The sequence below is a fragment of the Salvelinus sp. IW2-2015 genome, unplaced genomic scaffold (assembly GCF_002910315.2).
Source record: "Salvelinus sp. IW2-2015 unplaced genomic scaffold, ASM291031v2 Un_scaffold6259, whole genome shotgun sequence".
In the NCBI taxonomy this organism is placed as follows: Eukaryota; Metazoa; Chordata; class Actinopteri; order Salmoniformes; family Salmonidae; genus Salvelinus; species Salvelinus sp. IW2-2015.
This window is the reverse complement of record NW_019947522.1, coordinates 24,609-42,670: the sequence shown is the minus strand read 5'-3', so window position 1 is coordinate 42,670 and position 18,062 is coordinate 24,609. Positions and strand designations below refer to the sequence as shown.

The 18,062-nt window shown below is 48.1% G+C and overlaps 1 protein-coding gene across 1 annotated transcript; it reads left to right on the top strand.

The window, feature by feature from the left end:
* Positions 1-2,807: 2,807 nt before the first annotated feature.
* Positions 2,808-15,496, top strand: LOC139026887 (uncharacterized). The gene is made up of 3 exons (XM_070442139.1): positions 2,808-4,177; positions 14,441-14,556; positions 14,817-15,496. Exons 1-3 carry the CDS (start codon positions 2,808-2,810, stop codon positions 15,494-15,496), a joined length of 2,166 nt encoding a protein of 721 aa, XP_070298240.1.
* The last annotated feature ends 2,566 nt before the right edge of the window (positions 15,497-18,062 follow it).

Below are 18,062 nucleotides of genomic sequence, written 5' to 3'. Positions count from 1 at the left end.
ACACTGGTTTCTATATTCAGTAATGTTTCTGATTTAAAAAGGAAGACCTTTATAATCTGGTATATGTATAAAACAGTAATGTTCTAATGTAAAGGACAGACAGTACTCTTAAAAACTGGTTTATCTTTTATGGGATTTATTGGACTGTCTTTTTGTCCAATTTATGAGAACTATTATTCAATCAGTTTCCTCTGGGCTATTAGTAGTAAGGCAAATTAATTTTTATCAAATAACTGTTTTATATTATATTTTCATACTAAAGGGGTTCCTACAATTTTTAATTGAAATAGCTACTTAATACTAGTAATGATCACTTATTAAAAAGTAAATATGTATCTTAGAGGTGGACAGAGAGATAATAACTCCCATGGTTTGAGAATCTTAACAATCACATGTCTCTTAGAGGTGGACACAGAGATTAAACTCCCTGGTTTGAGATCACTAACTCAGCATGTCCTCTTAAGAGGGTGACAGCGATATAAACTTCCTGGTTTGAGACACTAAATCACCATGTTCCTTAGAGCGGGACGAGAGATCAATTAACTACCCTGGTTTGACCATAAATCATCAACTGTCTCTAGAGAGGCGGAAGAGAGATGATATAAACTCCTGGTTTGAGATCACTAAATCACATGTCCTCTTAGAGGGGGACAGAGAGATAATAAACTCCCTGGTTTGAGACCTAAATCACATGTCCTCTTAGAGGGGGACAGGAGATAATAAACTCCCTGGTCGAGACCACTAAATCACATGTCTCCTTAGAGGGGGACAGAGAGAATAATAAACTCCCTGGTTTGAGACCTAATCACATGTGTCCTTTATGAGGGGGACAGGAGTAATAAACCCCTGGTTTGTAGACCACTAAATCCAATGTCCTCACCTTGAGGGGGACGAGAGTAATAACACCTGGTTTGAGATCACTAAACTACATGTCTCTAATAGAGGGGGACGAGAGATAAAAAACTCACCTGGTTTGAAGACTATCTAAAATCACATTGTCACCTTAGAGGGGGACCGAGAGATAATAAACAACTTCCCTGGTTCTGAGACTCACTAAATCATCATGGTCCTCTCTAGCAGGGGGACAAGAGATACATAAACTTCTGGTTTGAGACACTTAAATCACCATGTCCTTCTCAGAGGGGGGATAGTAGAGATACATTAAACTCCCAGGTTTGAGTTCAATAAAATCAACCTAAATAGGCTGAATCTAGCGGCTCTGTGATTGAGAGAACATTTTCAAGAGCTTAAAATAATATTTGAATGTTAGGGCGGCTTTCCCATTATCATATAGACAACTTTCTACCTGTTAAATACAGTGGAAGATTCAGACTGGAGTATTTAAAAAAAAAATTAAAATCAGACAATCACGACCCACTCAAAAATTCCCTGAACCAAATTTGGGTCGCGACACAAAGTTGAGAATCTGCTGCTCTCAAGGCAAATCCAGTTGCCTGACGTTATATAAAATAAATCCTCTGACTGGTTTTTTGGACACTTTGAAAAAGAACGTTGATTTCTTACACGAATATCATTCCAAAGAAGTACCATATTATAGAATTATAATTTAGCTGTTTAGTAATTATTCAATTCATGAAACATCTTATCACCAAAATATAATCCCTGGTCGCATTTTCATATTTTCCTGACATAACTTCCTTTTTAAGCTGGGTTTGAATGTATGATTCACATGATAATACGGTTGGAAGATCTTTGCATGGCAATTGAATTACATCATCTTCACACTTCAGAGGTATAATAAAGCACTATCATATATAATTTCGACACACTGAATCAGGGTGGCTTTTTAGTGAGAAAGTTGGAAAAGGAATGTGCTTCCAATTGAGACATATACCCTTTCATGTGGCTCTTGAGAAAAACCTGAAATAGCAGAACAATATTGGTGTAGCGTAGTCCTCTGCTGGTCTTTCCCAGGCTATAATCCGTGAGTCCTGTACTGCACCCCAATGGCTAGTCCTTGATCTATCCCTTACATGTATTACCCAGAAACAAAATCCTCATCCCACGTCCGCGGTCTCAATCTCTCTCTTCCCAAGCCTGAGACACAAATTGTCAGTCCCTTCTCTCTAGCCCAAGTATCTCTCCTCATCTCCTCCCAACCAATAGCTCCCAGCCTCCTTCCTCCATCTCCATTTTTCCCCTCGAGTGCTCCTTCATTGAGCTCCTTATCCCTAGGCTGGAATTGCGCGTCCTCCCGTCTCCTCTTTTTGCAGTTCCCTTCGGCAACCACTAGGCAGATCGTGGCCTCCCAGCTCTCTCCTCCATCTCCCATCCCCACCTCATCTGCCACCCTCCCTGCACCCCTCCCCTGCGCCCGTCACCGCGGCCCCGCTCCCGCTCCCCACCCGCCGTCTTCCCCCCCCCACACACGCGACTCCTCAACCACTAGCTCCAGCCTCTCTCTGCCATCTCGCGCGTGTACCTGGCCTAATCCTCCACCATAGCTCCCAGTCTCTTCTCCTCGCATCTCCACCACACTCCAGCGGGTGATCCAACTAGTCCCAGCCTCCTCTCCTCCATCTCTCCTCAACGACTAGCTCCAGCTCCTCTCGCTCATCTCCTCCCAACCCTAGTCCCAGTCTCTCTCATCTCTCCAGCTACGCCTCTCTCCTCCATCTCCTCCCCACACTATCTCCTGCTCCTCTCCTCCACCTCCTTCCCAACCACTAGTTCATCTCCTCTATCGGACTCACCTCCCGTCCAAACGCACTAGCTCAGCCCAGCCTCCATCTTCTCCCAACCACTAGCTCTTCATCTCCTCCTCTCTATCTTCCCCTCCAACCACTATGCTCGCGGCCCCAGCCTCCGTCTTCCAGCCTCCGTCTCCATCCCTCCTGGCCAGCCTCCGTCTCCAGCTCCGTCTCGCAGCCTCTGTCTCCAGCTCCGTCTCCAGTCTTCCGTCAGCCTCCGTCTCCAGCCCCGCCTCCGTTCCAGCTCCGTCTCCAGCTCGTCTCAGCCTCCCGGCCAGCTCGTCTCAGCTCCGTCTCCGCCCTCCGCCGGGCCGTTCGCAGCTCCGTCTGCCAGCCTGTTCCAGCACCGCCAGCCTCTGTGCTCAGCCTCCGTCTCCATGCCTCCGTCTCAGCCTCCGTCTCCAGCCTCCGTCTCCAGCCGTCCGGCCGCCAGCTCGTCTCAGCCTCCGTCTCAGCCTCGGTCTCCGGCCTCCGATCTTCCAGCCTCGCCCCAGCTTCGTCTCCGCTCCGTCTCCAGCCTCCGTCTCCAGCGCTCCGGCCCAGCTCCGTCTCAGCCTGCCGTCTCCAGCCCTCGCATCTCCGCTCCATCTCAGCTCCGTTCCAGACATCCGTTCAGCTCGTCTCCAGCTGCGTCTCCAGCTCCGTCTCAGCCTCCGTCTCCAGCCCTCCGGACCCAGCTTCCGTTCTCAGCTCGGCCCAGCCTCCGTCTCCAGCCCGGCTCCCGGCCACTCGTTCTCAGCCCTCCCGGCCGCCTCGTTCAGCCTCCGTTCGCCAAGCCTCCGGCCAGCCTCCGTTCCAGCCTCCGGTCCCAGCTCGTCTCCAGCCCAACCCGGCCAGTCCGTCTCCAGCCTCCGTCTTGCGCCCCTGCCGGCCCCAGACTCCGGCCAGCTCGTCCCAGCTCGTGCTCAGCTCCGTTCAGCCTGCCGTCTCCAGCCTCCCGGCCAGCCTCGTCTCAACTCGGCCAGCTTCGTCTCAGCCTCGTCTCCAGCCTCCGTCTCCAGCCTCATCTCAGCCTCCGGCCAGCCTCGTCTCAGCTCCGTTCCAGCTCGTCTCCAGCCTCCGTCTCAGCCTCCGGTCCCAGCTCCGTCTCAGCTCCGGTCTCCAGCTCCCGTCTCATCCCCGCGATCTGTTCTCAGCCTCCGTCTCCAGCCTCCGTCTCAGCTCCGTTCCAGTCCAGGTCCAGCTCGTCTCCGCCTCCGGCCCACCTCGCGTCTCCGCCTCGTCTCCAGCTCGTCTCCAGCCCACCGGTCCAGCTCGTCTCCAGCCCCGGCCCAGCCTCCGTCTCCGCCTCCGGCCAGTCCGTCTCAGCTCGTCTTCCAGCCCTCCCAGCCCCCTACAGCTCAGGCTGAATTCTGTTTTGCTGCTCTGCTCAGCGGGAGAGGGCACCCTCGACTACAGCTGGAAGGGATTTTAATCTCAGAGACCATTATGTCTCTGCTTGTTCCTCAGCGGATGGGCTTGTTTTGGTGAGATATGTGTTGGCTTTACAGCGATAATGACGTGTCCCAGACTCCTTTAAGGGCTTGGAGCCTTGGATTGRGTTGGCCCCCTGTGRCTCAGTACCGTTGTGAATTACCTGGAAGCAAAACACAAGATGTGAATTGTGGCTGTATCTCCTAGGCAATATGACCAGCTTGTTATTGGTGGCCAATTTCCACTGCTTGTTTCATCTGTTTGTTTTAACGTTGGATTTAGAGGTGAAAATATGTAGATGTTTGTTTTAACGTTAGATTTAGAGAGACAATATGTAGCTGTTTGTTTTAACGTTAGATTTAGAGGTGAAAATATGTGGCTGTTTGTTTTAACGTTAGATTTAGAGAGAAAATATGTGGCTGTTTGTTTTGTGTGCTTTGTTTTCAGATGACACCTTGACTCTCCTCTCTCTCTCTGTTTTCATTTCTTTATATGTTAAACTTCACAATTTATTCCAAGACAATTAACTTGCAGCTTTCTTCAACCTGTCAAACAATCTCCGTACATCTAAAACACAATTGTTTTTGTCTCCACTTAKAGGACTCCGTGAATTTGGTGCCCATTGTAGGGTACATTGTATTGGTTAGACAGAACAGTCAGGAAGCTCACATGGAGTAAAAACAAGGGACAAAAGAAGGACTCTGTGTTACTGTGTCTCTGTCCCTCATAGAACCACATCCCTGTGTTACTGTGTTACTGTCCCTCATAGAACCACAACCCTGTGTTACTGTGTTACTGTCCCTCATAGAACCACAACCCTGTGTTACTGTGTCTCTGTACCTCATATTACCACAACCCTGTGTTACTGTGTTACTGTGTTACTGTCCCTCATAGAACCACGACCCTGTGTTACTGTGTCTCTGTCTCTCATAGAACCACAACCCTGTGTTACTGTGTCTCTGTCTCTCATATAACCACAACCCTGTGTTACTGTGTTACTGTCCCTCATAGAACCACAACCCTGTGTTACTGTGTCTCTGTCCCTCATATAACCACAACCCTGTGTTACTGTGTCTCTGTCCCTCATAGAACCACAACCCTGTGTTACTGTGTCTCTGTCCCTCACAGAACCACAACCCTGTGTTACTGTGTCTCTGTCACTCATACAACCACAACCCTGTGTTACTGTGTCTCTGTCCCTCATAGAACCACAACCCTGTGTTACTGTGTCTCTGTCCCTCATATAACCACAACCCTGTGTTACTGTGTCTCTGTCTCTCACAAGAACCACAACCCTGTGTTACTGTTCTGTCTCTCATAGAACCACAACCCTGTGTTATTTGTGTCTCTTCCCTCATAGAACCACACCCTGTGTTACTGTGTCTCTGTCCCTCATATAACCACAACCTGTTGTTACTCTGTCTCCTGTCCCTTCATAGAACACAAACACTGTGTTACTGTGTCTCTGTCCTCATATAACCACAACCCTGTGTTACTGTGTCTCTCATAGAACCACATCCCTGTGTTACTGTGTCTCTGTCCCTCATATAACCACAACCCTGTGGTTACTGTGTCTCTGTCTCTCATAGAACCACACACCCTGTGTTACTGTGTCTCTGTCCCTCATAGAACCTAAACCCTGTGTTAACTGTGTCTCTGTCCCTCATATAACCACACACCTGTTTGTGTTACTGTGTCCTCTGCCCCTCATAGAACCACAACCCTGTGTTACTGTGTCTCTGCCCTCATAGAACCACAACCCTGTGTTACTGTGTTACTGTCCTCATAGAACCACAACCCTGTGTTACTGTGTCTCTGTCCCTCATAGAACCACAACCCTGTGTTACTGTGTCTCTGTCCCTCATAAAACCACAACCCTGTGTTACTGTGTCTCTGTCCCTCATATAACCGCAAACCTGTGTTACTGTGTCTCTGTCCCTCATAGAACCACACACCTGTGTACTGTGTCTCTCATAGAACCACAACCCTGTGTTACTGTGTCTCTGTCTCTCATAGAACCAAACCCTGTGTTACTGTGTCTCTGTCCCTCATATAACCACAGCCCTGTGTTACTATGTCTCTGTCCCTCATATAACCACAACCCCTGTGTTACTGTGTCTCTGTCGCTCATAGAACACAACCCTGTGTTACTGTGTCTCTGTCCCTCATAGAACCACAACCCTGTGTTACTGTGTCTCTGTCCCTCATAGAACCACAGCCTGTGTTACTGTGTCCTGTCCCTTATATAACCACAACCCTGTGTTACTGTGTCTCTGTCCCTCATATAACCACATCCCTGTGTTACTGTCCCTCATAGAACCACAACCCTGTGTTACTGTGTCTCTGTCCATCATAAGAACCACAACCCTGTGTTACTGTGTCCCTCATAGAACCACAACCCTGTGTTACTGTGTCTCTGTCCCTCATATAACCACAGCCCTGTGTTACTGTGTCTCTGTCCCTCATAGAACCACAACCTGTGTTACTGTGTTCTGTCCCTCATAGAACCACAACCCTGTGTTACTGTGTCTCTGTCCCTCATAGAACCACTACCCTGTGTTTACTGTGTCTCTGTCCTCATAGAACCACAACCCTGTGTTACTGTGTCTCTGTCCTCATATAACCACAACCCTGTGTTACTGTGTCTCTGTCCCTCATAGAACCACATCCCTGTGTTACTGTGTCTCTGTCCACATAGACCACAACCCTGTGTTACTGTGTCTCTGTCTCTCATAGAACCACAACCGTGTTACTGTGTCGCTGTCTCTCATGAGAACACAACCCTGTGTTACTGAGTCTCTGTCCCTCATATAACCACATCCCTGTCTTCCCGGGTCTCTGTGTCTCTCTCTCTCATATAACCACAGTCCTGCTCCTCTGCGGGTCTCTGTGTCTCTCTCCCTCCCTGTCCTCCCGGGTCTCTGTCTCTCTCCTCCCTGCCCTCCGGGTCTCTGTCTCTCTCCCTCCCTGTCCTCCCGGGTCTCTGTCTCTCTCCTCCCTGTCCTCCGGGTCTCTGTCTCTCTCCCTCCCTGTCTCTCCGGGTCTCTGTGTCTGTCTCCCTCATAGAACCACAGTCCTGTCCTCCCGGGTCTCTGTGTCTGTCTCCCTCATAGAACCACAGTCCTGTCCTCCTCGGGTCCTCTGTGTCTCTCTCCCTCATATAACCACAGTCCTGTCCTCCCGGGTCTCTGTGTCCTGCTCCCTCATATAACCACAGCCCTGTCCTCCTGGGTCTCTGTGTCTCTCTCCCTCCCTGAGAAACTGGGACAGGCCATTCATCATGTTGGGTCGTGCTCCTTCAGAGCCGACTGTTGACAGAGCTATTAGCCGTTAATACCTCAAGGACACAGCAGGGCTAACCTTTGACCCTGGCTCCCATCGACAGGTATGGGAACGCGGGTCACTGCGACGTGTCAGCGTCTGTTGCTGTTACGTTGACGGCTCTAGTATATTTGGTGGTTGTTGGTGGTGAATCATTTCCTATTGTGAAAATGCTTGTGGGTAGTGTGCCTGTGTGTGTGTCTGTGTCGGTGTGTGTTTGTCCTCTCTGTGTGTGTCTTGTGTCTGTGTCTGTGTGTGTGTGTGTGTGTGTGTGTGTGTGTGTGTGTGTGTGGTGTGTGTGTGTGTGTGTTGTGTGTGTGTGTGTGTGTGTGTGTGTGTGTGTGTGTGTTGGTGTGTGTGTGTGTGTGTGTGTGTGCGTGTGCGTGCGCACTGCGTGTGCGGTGTGTAGACCTATTTAATGCCTGAGAAGTGAACTATGTCATCGTGACCTCACCTTGAAGGTCAACTGTCCCTAGAAATCCTCTCCTCACTTCTCTGCCCTCTGGGGACCTGTCCTTGTTGTTATCTAGTGTGGTATTGTACCCCTCTCCTCTCCTTACCACTTCTACAACCCAGAATGCAACGCTCCTTACCAACTTCTACATCCCAGCACGCAACTTTCTTTACCACTTCTTCTACCCACCCAGCATCCATCTCTCCTTACCACTTCTCCTACCCAGCATCCATCTCTCCTTACCACTTCTCCTACCCAGCATCCATCTCTCCTTACCACTTCTACTACCCAGCATCCATCTCTCCTTACCACTTCTCCTACCCAGCATCCATCTCTCCTTACCACTTCTCCTACCCAGAATCCATCTCTCCTTACCACTTCTCCTACCCAGCATCCATCTCTCCTTACCACTTCTCCTACCCAGAATCCATCTCTCCTTACCACTTCTACTACCCAGCATCCATCTCTCCTTACCACTTCTCCTACCCAGCATCCATCTCTCCTTTCCACTTCTCCTACCCAGCATCCAACTCTCCTTACCACTTCTCCGTCCCCAGCATCCATCTCTCCTTACCACTTCTCCTACCCAGCATCCATCTCTCCTTACCTCTTTACAACCCAATCTTCCATGCATTTTGGGGGCAATAAGAGCCAAGAGGAATATTGATGCAGGGAATTCACAAACTACTATAAAAGTTAAAGGCGCAGCCAGAAGCCATCTGTTACTCAGGTGAACTATACCTCCTAATGCATACGTATGGTCTGTCTGGTGGATTCTATTTCCTATACCGTTGCACAAAAAAAAAATGGCGGAGTCTTATTTGCCAAAATGTAATCTTAACCCGGGAACAAGCAGTAAGGGCTCTAGAGAGGGAGCATCCTATTTTTCAATTTCACCCAAGGAAAATAGGAAGGATCTGTAATTTTAAGACGAGGAGAGGTGCATGCTGGGTAGTAGAAGTGCCCAGAGTTTGTATTGTGACAATATAGTATCAAGGCAATGTTGTATATAGTGTAATTCTTCTGAGAGAAAAAGAAAAAGAAAAAAAGCAATTTCTCTACATCTCCAACTCAGAGTCCTCTAGACTCAAGTTGCCTGCTAGGGACACGCCAATTATAGTACGCCTGTCGTTGTGTAAATACGGATCACACTCACACGGCTCTTTCAAAGACGTTGTAGGTGCACCACGTAACACTTTAAGAGATTCAGAACAAACAGACAGGGTGAAGAATAATTGCATATGTACAGCTGCCTGAATAGACGTCAAACATGAAAGGAACCGGAACCTTATTTTTATTTATTTATTTTTCTAAACATCTAAACTTGAGATGTTAATTTTTTATTTTTTTATTCTCCTCTCTTTTTCTAATCAATATTTGTCAGCGACGCCTGATTGAATTCGGCAGAAATGCAATTAAAATGGTGACTTCAAATGCACCTGAAATCAATGCTATTCGTCGATCCAGGAAATTACTTGTGTCTCGGAAACCTGCGAGCTTTAACAGAAAGAAATACCCAGCCAATAGCATTACCTAACCGACAATGGTATGCATTTCCAAAAGGGGGCCAAATACTTCACAGTGGAAGATACAATTCATCTACTTGTTTTTCTGTCCACAGAATGAAGCGTGGACGACTTGGTCAAAGTTAAACTTTAGACTTTAGGATTTGTTCTACCTCAAGAACTCAGAACGGAAGTTAAATAAGAACGATGCGTAGCTTTAGTCGACCCCTCTTGTGTGTGTGTGTGTGTGTGTGTGTGTGTGTGTGTGTGTGTGTGTGTGTGTGTGTGTGTGTGTGTGTTGTGTGTGTGTTGGTGGTGTTGTGTGTGTGGTGTTTGTGTGTGTGTGAGAGAGAAGAGCTGGAGCACTAAAGAGTCACCCCCCCCTTCACCCTTACACCATGTTATCAGGTTTACTGACAAGGAAGTAATTTCGCTTACCCTTAACACTGTATCAGGTTACTGACACAGAGAGTATGCTCGCTCCCCCTGACCTTCACAAATGTATCAGGTTTACTGACAGGAAGTATCGCTCAACCTTCACTATGTATCAGGTTACTGACAGGACGTATCTCCGCTTACCCTTCACATGTATCAGTTACTTGACGAAGTATCCGCTTTACCCTTCACATGTATCAGGTTCCTGACAGGAAGTCACCACCCTCGCTCACCTCCTCCTCCCATGTATCAGGTTACTGACAGGAAAGTCATCCCGCTCACCCGTTCACAGTGTACTCATGTTACTGACAAGGAGTCTCCGCTCACCCGTCACATGTATCATGTTACTGACAGGAAGTTCACCACCCCCTGTCACCTCTCACATGTATCCATGTTACTGACAGGAAGTCTCGCCGCTCACCCGTTCACATGTATCATGTTACTGACAGGAAGTCTCCCGCTCACCCGTCACATGTATCAGGTTACTGACAGGAAGTCCCAACCCCCTCACCCCTCCCTCCTCTCACTTGTATCATGTTACTGACAGGAAGTCCCCCCACCCACCTCCCTCCTCGTCAACATGTATCATGTTACTGACAGGAAGTTCCCGCTCACCCTTCACATATATCAGGTTACTGACAGGAAGCCCCAAACCCCTCACCCCTCCTCCTCCACATGTATCATGTTACTGACAGGAAGTCCCCCACCACACTCTTCCTCCTCTCACATGTATCAATGTTACTTGACAGGAAGTATCCCTCCATTCCGTCACAATGTATCAGGTTACTGACAGGAAGTCCAACCACCTCACCTCTCCTCCTCTCATATTATCAGGTACTGACAGGAAGGTGTTTCAGCCCCCTCTATCTCTCCTCCCCTCTCCTCCCTCTCTCCACTCCAGGAATCTATTTTTTAGGTCCGCTGGGCCCCACAGCCACGATCACTGGCATTTAACAAGAAAGGATGGGCAAATGTAAATGGCCAATGGACGGGACGGCAACTCTAATTAAATGTCATTCATGGGACCTTTGTGTCAGATAACCATGGAAGAGGAAGCGACGAACATTCATTGGACCTTTGGTGTCCAGATAACCAGGCAAAAGAGAGAGAGAGCGAGACAGAAGCATCATATTGGTGTTGTGGAGTTGGAGGGGGGGGGGGGGTGGGGGGGGTCGTGTTGCTAGAAGGGGATCGCAGTGTTTCACTATCTGGAGAGGAACGTGGTAGAAGCAGGAATAAAGAGGCTCTCCTGCTGTGATATTTTTACGGTTCGGTAATGGGTGTTCCACCCCGTTGGCCTCAGATGGTACAGGCTTTTCTCACATAATCGGCGCCGCCTATTTCTTCTATATGATACACTGCTCTTTAACCATTTAACTTGGTAGCTCATACCCTGGATCCGGGACCGCAACCCACCACAGTAAAAAAAGCTGACTAGCATAGCCTAGCATAGCTGTCACAGTTAAACTACTACATCTAAATATCATTAAATCACAAGTCCAAGACACCAGATGAAAGATAACAGATCTTGTGAATCCAGCCATCATTTCTGCTTTTTAATATGTTTTTACAGGGAAGACCAATATGTAAATCTATTAGCTAACCAGATAGAAAAAGACACAATTATTTTTTTCTCCACCATTTTTTTCCTGCATCGGGCAGCTATCACAATTCTGACTAAATAAAGTATATATAGCCACTAACCAAGCAACACCACTCATAAGATGACAGTCTGATAACGATATTTAATGGTATAAGCATATGTTTTTTTAACAAATTTGCAATTATTCAGGTATAAATCAACAGTTCTACATTGCACGCTGCAATCTTGAAATAGCGTTGGAAGCACCCGAATTAATTACAGATAGACGCCCGACGTCAATGTATAACCAAAAAACTCATCTGAAAACACTATTCTGAACATAATCACAATCGCATACACAATATAAGCCCAATCCACTCTTGTGAACCGCCATCATTTCTTGATTTTTTAAAATGTTTTACAGGGAGACACAGACATAATGTAATCTATTTAGCTTAACCACGTTTAGCAAAGACAGACCACTTTTTTTACTCGCACCATTTTTACTCCATCAGTTAGCTATCACTCAATTCGACTAAATAAATAGATTATATAGCCACTAACTCAAGAACAACATGTCATAAGATGACAGTCTGATAACATAGTTTACTGGGTATAAGCATTAATGTTTTTTTTAGAAAATATGTGCAATTTTTAGGTTATAAATCACAGTTTAACCATTGCAGCCACTATCACAAAACTCACCAAAGCGACTAGAATAGATCATCAGAGAGCAACGTTGTATTACTAATTACTGCATTCTTAAAAACATTTCTGAAAAATACCAGCAACAGCAAATGAAAGCCCAACATCTTGTGAATCCAGACAATATTTCTGATTTTTAAAGTGTTTTAAACAGCGAAGAAAATCATATCGTTATATTAGCATACCAATGAGCTAACATACTACCCCATGCATTGATTCAATAGCAAAAAGCGCGATAACGTTATCACCCACAAAATATATTAAATTTTTTCACTAACCTTCTCAGAATGTCTCTCAGATGACAGTCCGTATCTCATATATTAACACAATGATAAATAGAGTTTGTTCGAAATGTGCATATTTTAGCATCACACAATCGTGGTTATGCTATGTCATCAGTCAAAAACATGGCTAATGCATTCCTGGCCGGCGAGCCATCTTGGAAGGGCACCTAAGTTTACGATTATTTATCGATTAGATTGACTAAAAAATCCAGGTTGACAAGCTAATGAAAGATGCATTGGTTATTAATGCAACCGCTGGGATTTAGATTTTTAAAAATTAACGTTACTAGACATACAGTGTGCGTTACAGTCCAGACTAGTGCGCATAAAATGGCCGACAAATGCGGTTTTTACCATTTTTCCACATAAACTACGGAATAAAATCATAAATACTCTTACTTTTGGACGAGCTTCCATCAGAATCTTGGGCAAGGTGTCCCTTTTGTCGCAACAAGAATCGTTGCTTTGTTGTAAAACGTCCCCACTCAAAATTCGGAACTAGCAGCTAACAGTAGCTACGTGGCCCCACACATGTCCAAATCCTCAAAACGCAATACTACTAAACGAACAATTCCGAAAAATAGCAATATACCGGCATAAACTGATATAAATCGGTTTCAAATCACTTCGTTTGATGTTTCTAACACCTATAACCTAATTAAATTAAGACGGACATATTAAGGCCGATAACTGAGCGTTTTCAAAATGCTTCCTGAGGTCATGCGTTGGCGTAATGGCGGAAGTCGAAAGAGAGCGCACCTCGTTCCTTGCCCTTTTAATCAGCTCTTGAGAAATAACGTAGAAACACCATTCCACTTCTCATTGGTTACTGACATCCCCAGGGGAAGGCGGGTGCAGTTCATTTAGATCCATAGGGCCACACACAGAGCTTTAAAAACTGATTCCGAGATCAGAGCCTACGTTTTCCAGACCTTCGCAGTTCCTGTCCATTGATTTTCGCTGTAGAAGAGTTTTCTGGTTCACCCACAGACATAATTCAAAGGTTTTAGACCCACGTAGAGATTGTTTTACTATCCAATAGTAATAATAATATGCTATTGTACCCGAGCAAGAATTGAGTATGAGGCCAAGTTTTAATTTGGAGACGATATTTTCCAAAGTGGAAACAGCACCCCCTGTATTTGAGAAAAGGTTAACCAGGCTCTATACCTCTATCAAATAGGGTACTATATAGGGCCTGGGGGGGGGGGGGAGTTAGGGAGGAGGAGTAGAGGAGGAGTTAGAGGAGGAGTTAGAGGAGGAGGAGGAGAGGAGGAGTTAGAGGAGGAGGAGGAGAGGCAGGAGGAGTTAGAGGAAGGAGGAGAGGAGGAGGAGTTGGAGGAGCGGAGGAGTTTTTCAACCTGGCAGTTTTATCTCTTATATTTGGGGGGGAGGGGGGGGGGTCGTCCTAGAAAAGCCAACCAGGTAAAGGTAAAAATTAAACCGTCCCATGGTTCTTTATGGGTGAGTATGGTAACGTAGGTTACACACACATCAGCTGCAGCAATTTAAAGGTGACCGGATTCAATGTGACTCCACAGCTATAGTCTCTGTAGTCACATGACAACGTCACATTGCTGGTACCGATTGTAAGATTTAACGCCACGTTTGATATCCCTATTTGGTGAGAACGGCATCGTAACTGAGAGCATGTGGTCATATCAGAGGCTGTGCCAAACATCTACTTTAAGTGTTTCGGTGTGACGGCTAACAGTGTTGAATCCCATCTGGAGACCGACCCTCCTCATTTAACAGGTCATTATCATTGTTTAATTATTATTATTCAATAGAGTCTCAGTTTCTCACAGACCAGTGGTCCTCAGTCTCAACACGACAGCTTCTGTAACCTTGTCCCTATTGGTAACACGACCAGTCTCAGTATTAGTCTCAGCCCTCAACACGACAGCTTCAGTTACCCTTGTCTCAGCCTCAACACGACCAGCTCTGTAACCTTGTTCAGCCTCAACACGAACCAGCTACGTAACCTGTCTCAGCCCTCAACACGACCAGCTCTGTACCTTGTTTCTCAGCTCAAACACGACCAGCTCAGACTTGTCTCAGCCTCAACACGACCAGCCTCAGTACCCGTTGCTCAGCCTCAACACGACCAGCTCTGTCCTTGTCTCAGCTCAACACGACCAGCTCAGTAACCTTGTTCTGCAGCCTCAAACACGACCCAGCTCTGTACCTTTTGTCTCAGCCTCAACAACGACCAGCTCAGTTACCTTGTCTCAGCCTCAACACGACCCTCTGTACCTTGTCTCAGCCTCAACACGACCAGCTCATACTTGTCTCAGTCTCAACGGACGACCAGCTCAGTACTTGTCCCTCAGTCTCAAACACGACAAGCTCAGTCTGTACCTTGTCTCAGCCTCAACACGACCAGCTCTGTACCCTTGTCCTCAGTTCCTCAACACGAACCAGCTCAGTACCTTGTCTCCAGCTCAAACACGACCAGCTCAGTACTTGTCTCAGCCTCAACCACGACCAGAGCTCAGGACCCTTGTCTCAGCCTCAACAGGACCCAGTTCTGTACGTTGTCTCAGCCTCAACAGGACCAGTCAGGAACCTTGTCTCAGCCTCAACACGACCAGCTCAGGGACCTTGTCTCAGCCTCAACAGGACCAGCTCTGTACCTTGTCTGCAGCCTCAACAGGACCAGCTTCTGTACCTTGTCTCAGCCTCAACACGACCGCTCCGTACCTTGTCTCAGCCTCAACAGGACCAGCTCTTACCTTGTCTCAGCTCAACACGATGTTAAACACAGCTCAGTAACCTTGGTCTCAAGCCTCAACATACGACAGCTCTGTAGCCTTGTCTCAGCCCTGAACACGACACTCTGTACCTTGTCTGCAGCCTCACACGACCAGCTCAAGTACCTTTGTCTCAGCCTCCAACACGACCAGCTCTGTAACCTTGTCCTCAGCCTCAACACGACCAGCTCTGTACTTGTCTCAGCCTCACACGACCAAGCTCCGTACTTGTCTCAGCCTCAAACAGGACCAGCTCTGTTACCTTGTCTCAGCCCTCAACAAGACCAGCTCAGTACCTTTGTTCAGCCTAACACACGACACTCTGTACCTTGACTCAGCCTCAACCACGACTCAGCTCTGTACGCTTTTGTTCAGCCTCAACACGACCAGCTCAGTACCTTGTCTCAGCCTCAACACGACAAGCCTCTGGTACCTTGTCTCAGTCTCAACACGACCAAGCTCTGTCCATTGTCTCAGCATCACACGACCAGCTCAGTAACCGTGTCTCAGTCTCAACACGACCAGCTCAGTAAACCTGTCTCAGCCCTCAACACGACCAGTCAGTTACCTTGTCTCAAGCCTCAACAACGACCAGCTCAGTAACCTTGTCTCAGCCTCAACACGACCCAGCCTGTACCTTTGTCTCAGCCTCAAACCCGAAACAGCCTCAGTACCTTGTCTAAGCCTCAACAGACCAGCTTCCAGTACCTTTCTCATCGCCCTCAACAACGACCAGCTCAGTACTTGTCTCAGCCTCAACACGACCAGCTCAGTACTTGTCTCGCCTCAACAACGACCCAGCTTCCGTACCTTGTCTCAGTCTCAACACGACAGCTCAGTCCCTTGGTCTTAGCCTCAACACGCCAGCTCAGTCACCTTGTACAGCCCTCAACAACGACCAGCTCAGTAGCCCTTGTCTCAAGCCTCAACACGACCAGCTCAGTACCTTGTCTCAGCCTCAACACGACCATAGCTCATACCATTGTCTCAGCCTCAACACGACCAGCTCAGTACCTTGTCTCAGCCTCAACACGACAGCTCAGTACGCTGTCTCAGCCTCAACACGACCAGGCTCCGTACCTTGTCCTCAGTCTCAACACGACCAGCTCAGTACTTGTCTAAGCCTCAACACGACCAGCTCAGGTCAAGGACATAGTGTACTGCTGCTCCGTTGGGGTTTCGGTGGCGGTGACAGCCCTGGGTCCATCTGACGGTGGGCGGTGACAGCCCTGTCCCATCCTGACGGTGGCGGTGACAGCCCTTTCCATCTGACGGTGGCGGTGACAGCCCTGTCCATCTGCCACACGGTGGCCGGTCGACAGCCTGTCCATCTGACGGTGGCGGTGACAGCCGCTGTTCCTCTGACGGTGGCGGTGACAGCCTGGTCCATTCTACGGTGGCGGTGACAGCCCTGGTCACCATCTGACGGTGGCGGTGACAGCCCTGTCCCATCTGACGGTGGGGTGACAGCCCTGTCCCATCTGACGGTGGCGGTGACAGCCCTGTCCCATCTGACGGTGGCCGATGACAGGTCGGATTCCAATACACACCTGGTAATGAGGAGGCGGTGTGTGTGTGTGTCTGTCCGTATGTGTCCGTGTGTGTCCGTGTGGTGTGTGTTGTTGTGTGTGTGTGGTGTGTGTGTGTGTGTGTGTGTGTGTGTGTGTGTGGTGTTGTGTGTGTGTGTGTGTGTGTGTGTGTTGTGTGTGTGTGTGTGTGTGTGTGTGTGTGTGGTGCGGGGGTAGACAAACCAGAACCTAGAAGCCTTCCAATCTCTCTCTGACGTCAGAGTGACAGCCAGTCAGCCTCGGTGTTTATAGCTTGGAAGAAGAAGCAGCTGGCGAGGAGAGCAGACACACACACACAACACGCACATGCACACGCACACACACACACGACACACACAACACACAACACACACACACACCACACACAACAACACACACACACCACACACACACCACACGACACACACCCAGCACACAGAACACCACACACCACCACAGCACAGGACAAGCCAGATAGTGAGTGGTTCAGCTCATTATTAAAGTGGCCCTCCTTGCAAGCAAGGATCTTCTCCCACCCTGGAAGGTTACAGAGAGACCCCGCCTCGCTCTTCTTCTTTTGATCACCTCCCTCCTGCCTGTTATCTAGTCCTCCTCCTCCTTCTGCTGTTATCTAGCCTCCTCCTCCTTCTACTGTTATCTAGCCCTCCTCTCCTTCTGCTGTTATCTAGCCCTCCTCCTCCTGCTGTTTATCTAGTCTCCTCCTCCTTCTACTGTTTATCTAGCGCCTCCCCTCCTTCTGCTGTTTATCTAAGCTCCTCCTCCTCCTGCTGTTATCTAGTCCTCCTCCTCCCTCTGCTGTATTAGCCCTCCTCTACCTCCTGCTGTTTATCTAGCCTCCTCCTCCTCCTGCTGTTATCTAGTCCTCCTCCTCCTTCTGCTGTTATCTCGCCCTCCTCCTCCTCCCTGCTGTTATCTTAGTCCTACCTCCTCCCCTCCCTGCTGTTATTTATCCCTCCTCCTTCTGCTGTTATCTAGCCCTCCTCTCACTGCCTGTTATTCTAGCCCTCCTAACTCCTCCTGCTGTTATCTAGTCCTCCTCCTCCTTCTTGCTGTTTTATCTAGCCCTCCTCCTCCTCCTGCTGTTTTATCTGCCCTCCTCCTCCTCCTGCTGTTATCTAGCCCTCCTCCTTCTACTGTTATCTAGCCCTCCTCCTTTGTGTTATCTATAGTCCTCCTCCTCCTTCTACTGTTATCTAGCCTCCTCCTCCTTTCCTGCTGTTATCTAGCCCTCTCCTCCTTCTGCTGTTATCTAGTCCTCCTCTCCTTCTGCTGTTATCTAGCCCTCCTCCTCCTTCTGCTGTTATCGTAGCCCTCCTCCTCCTGCTGTGTTC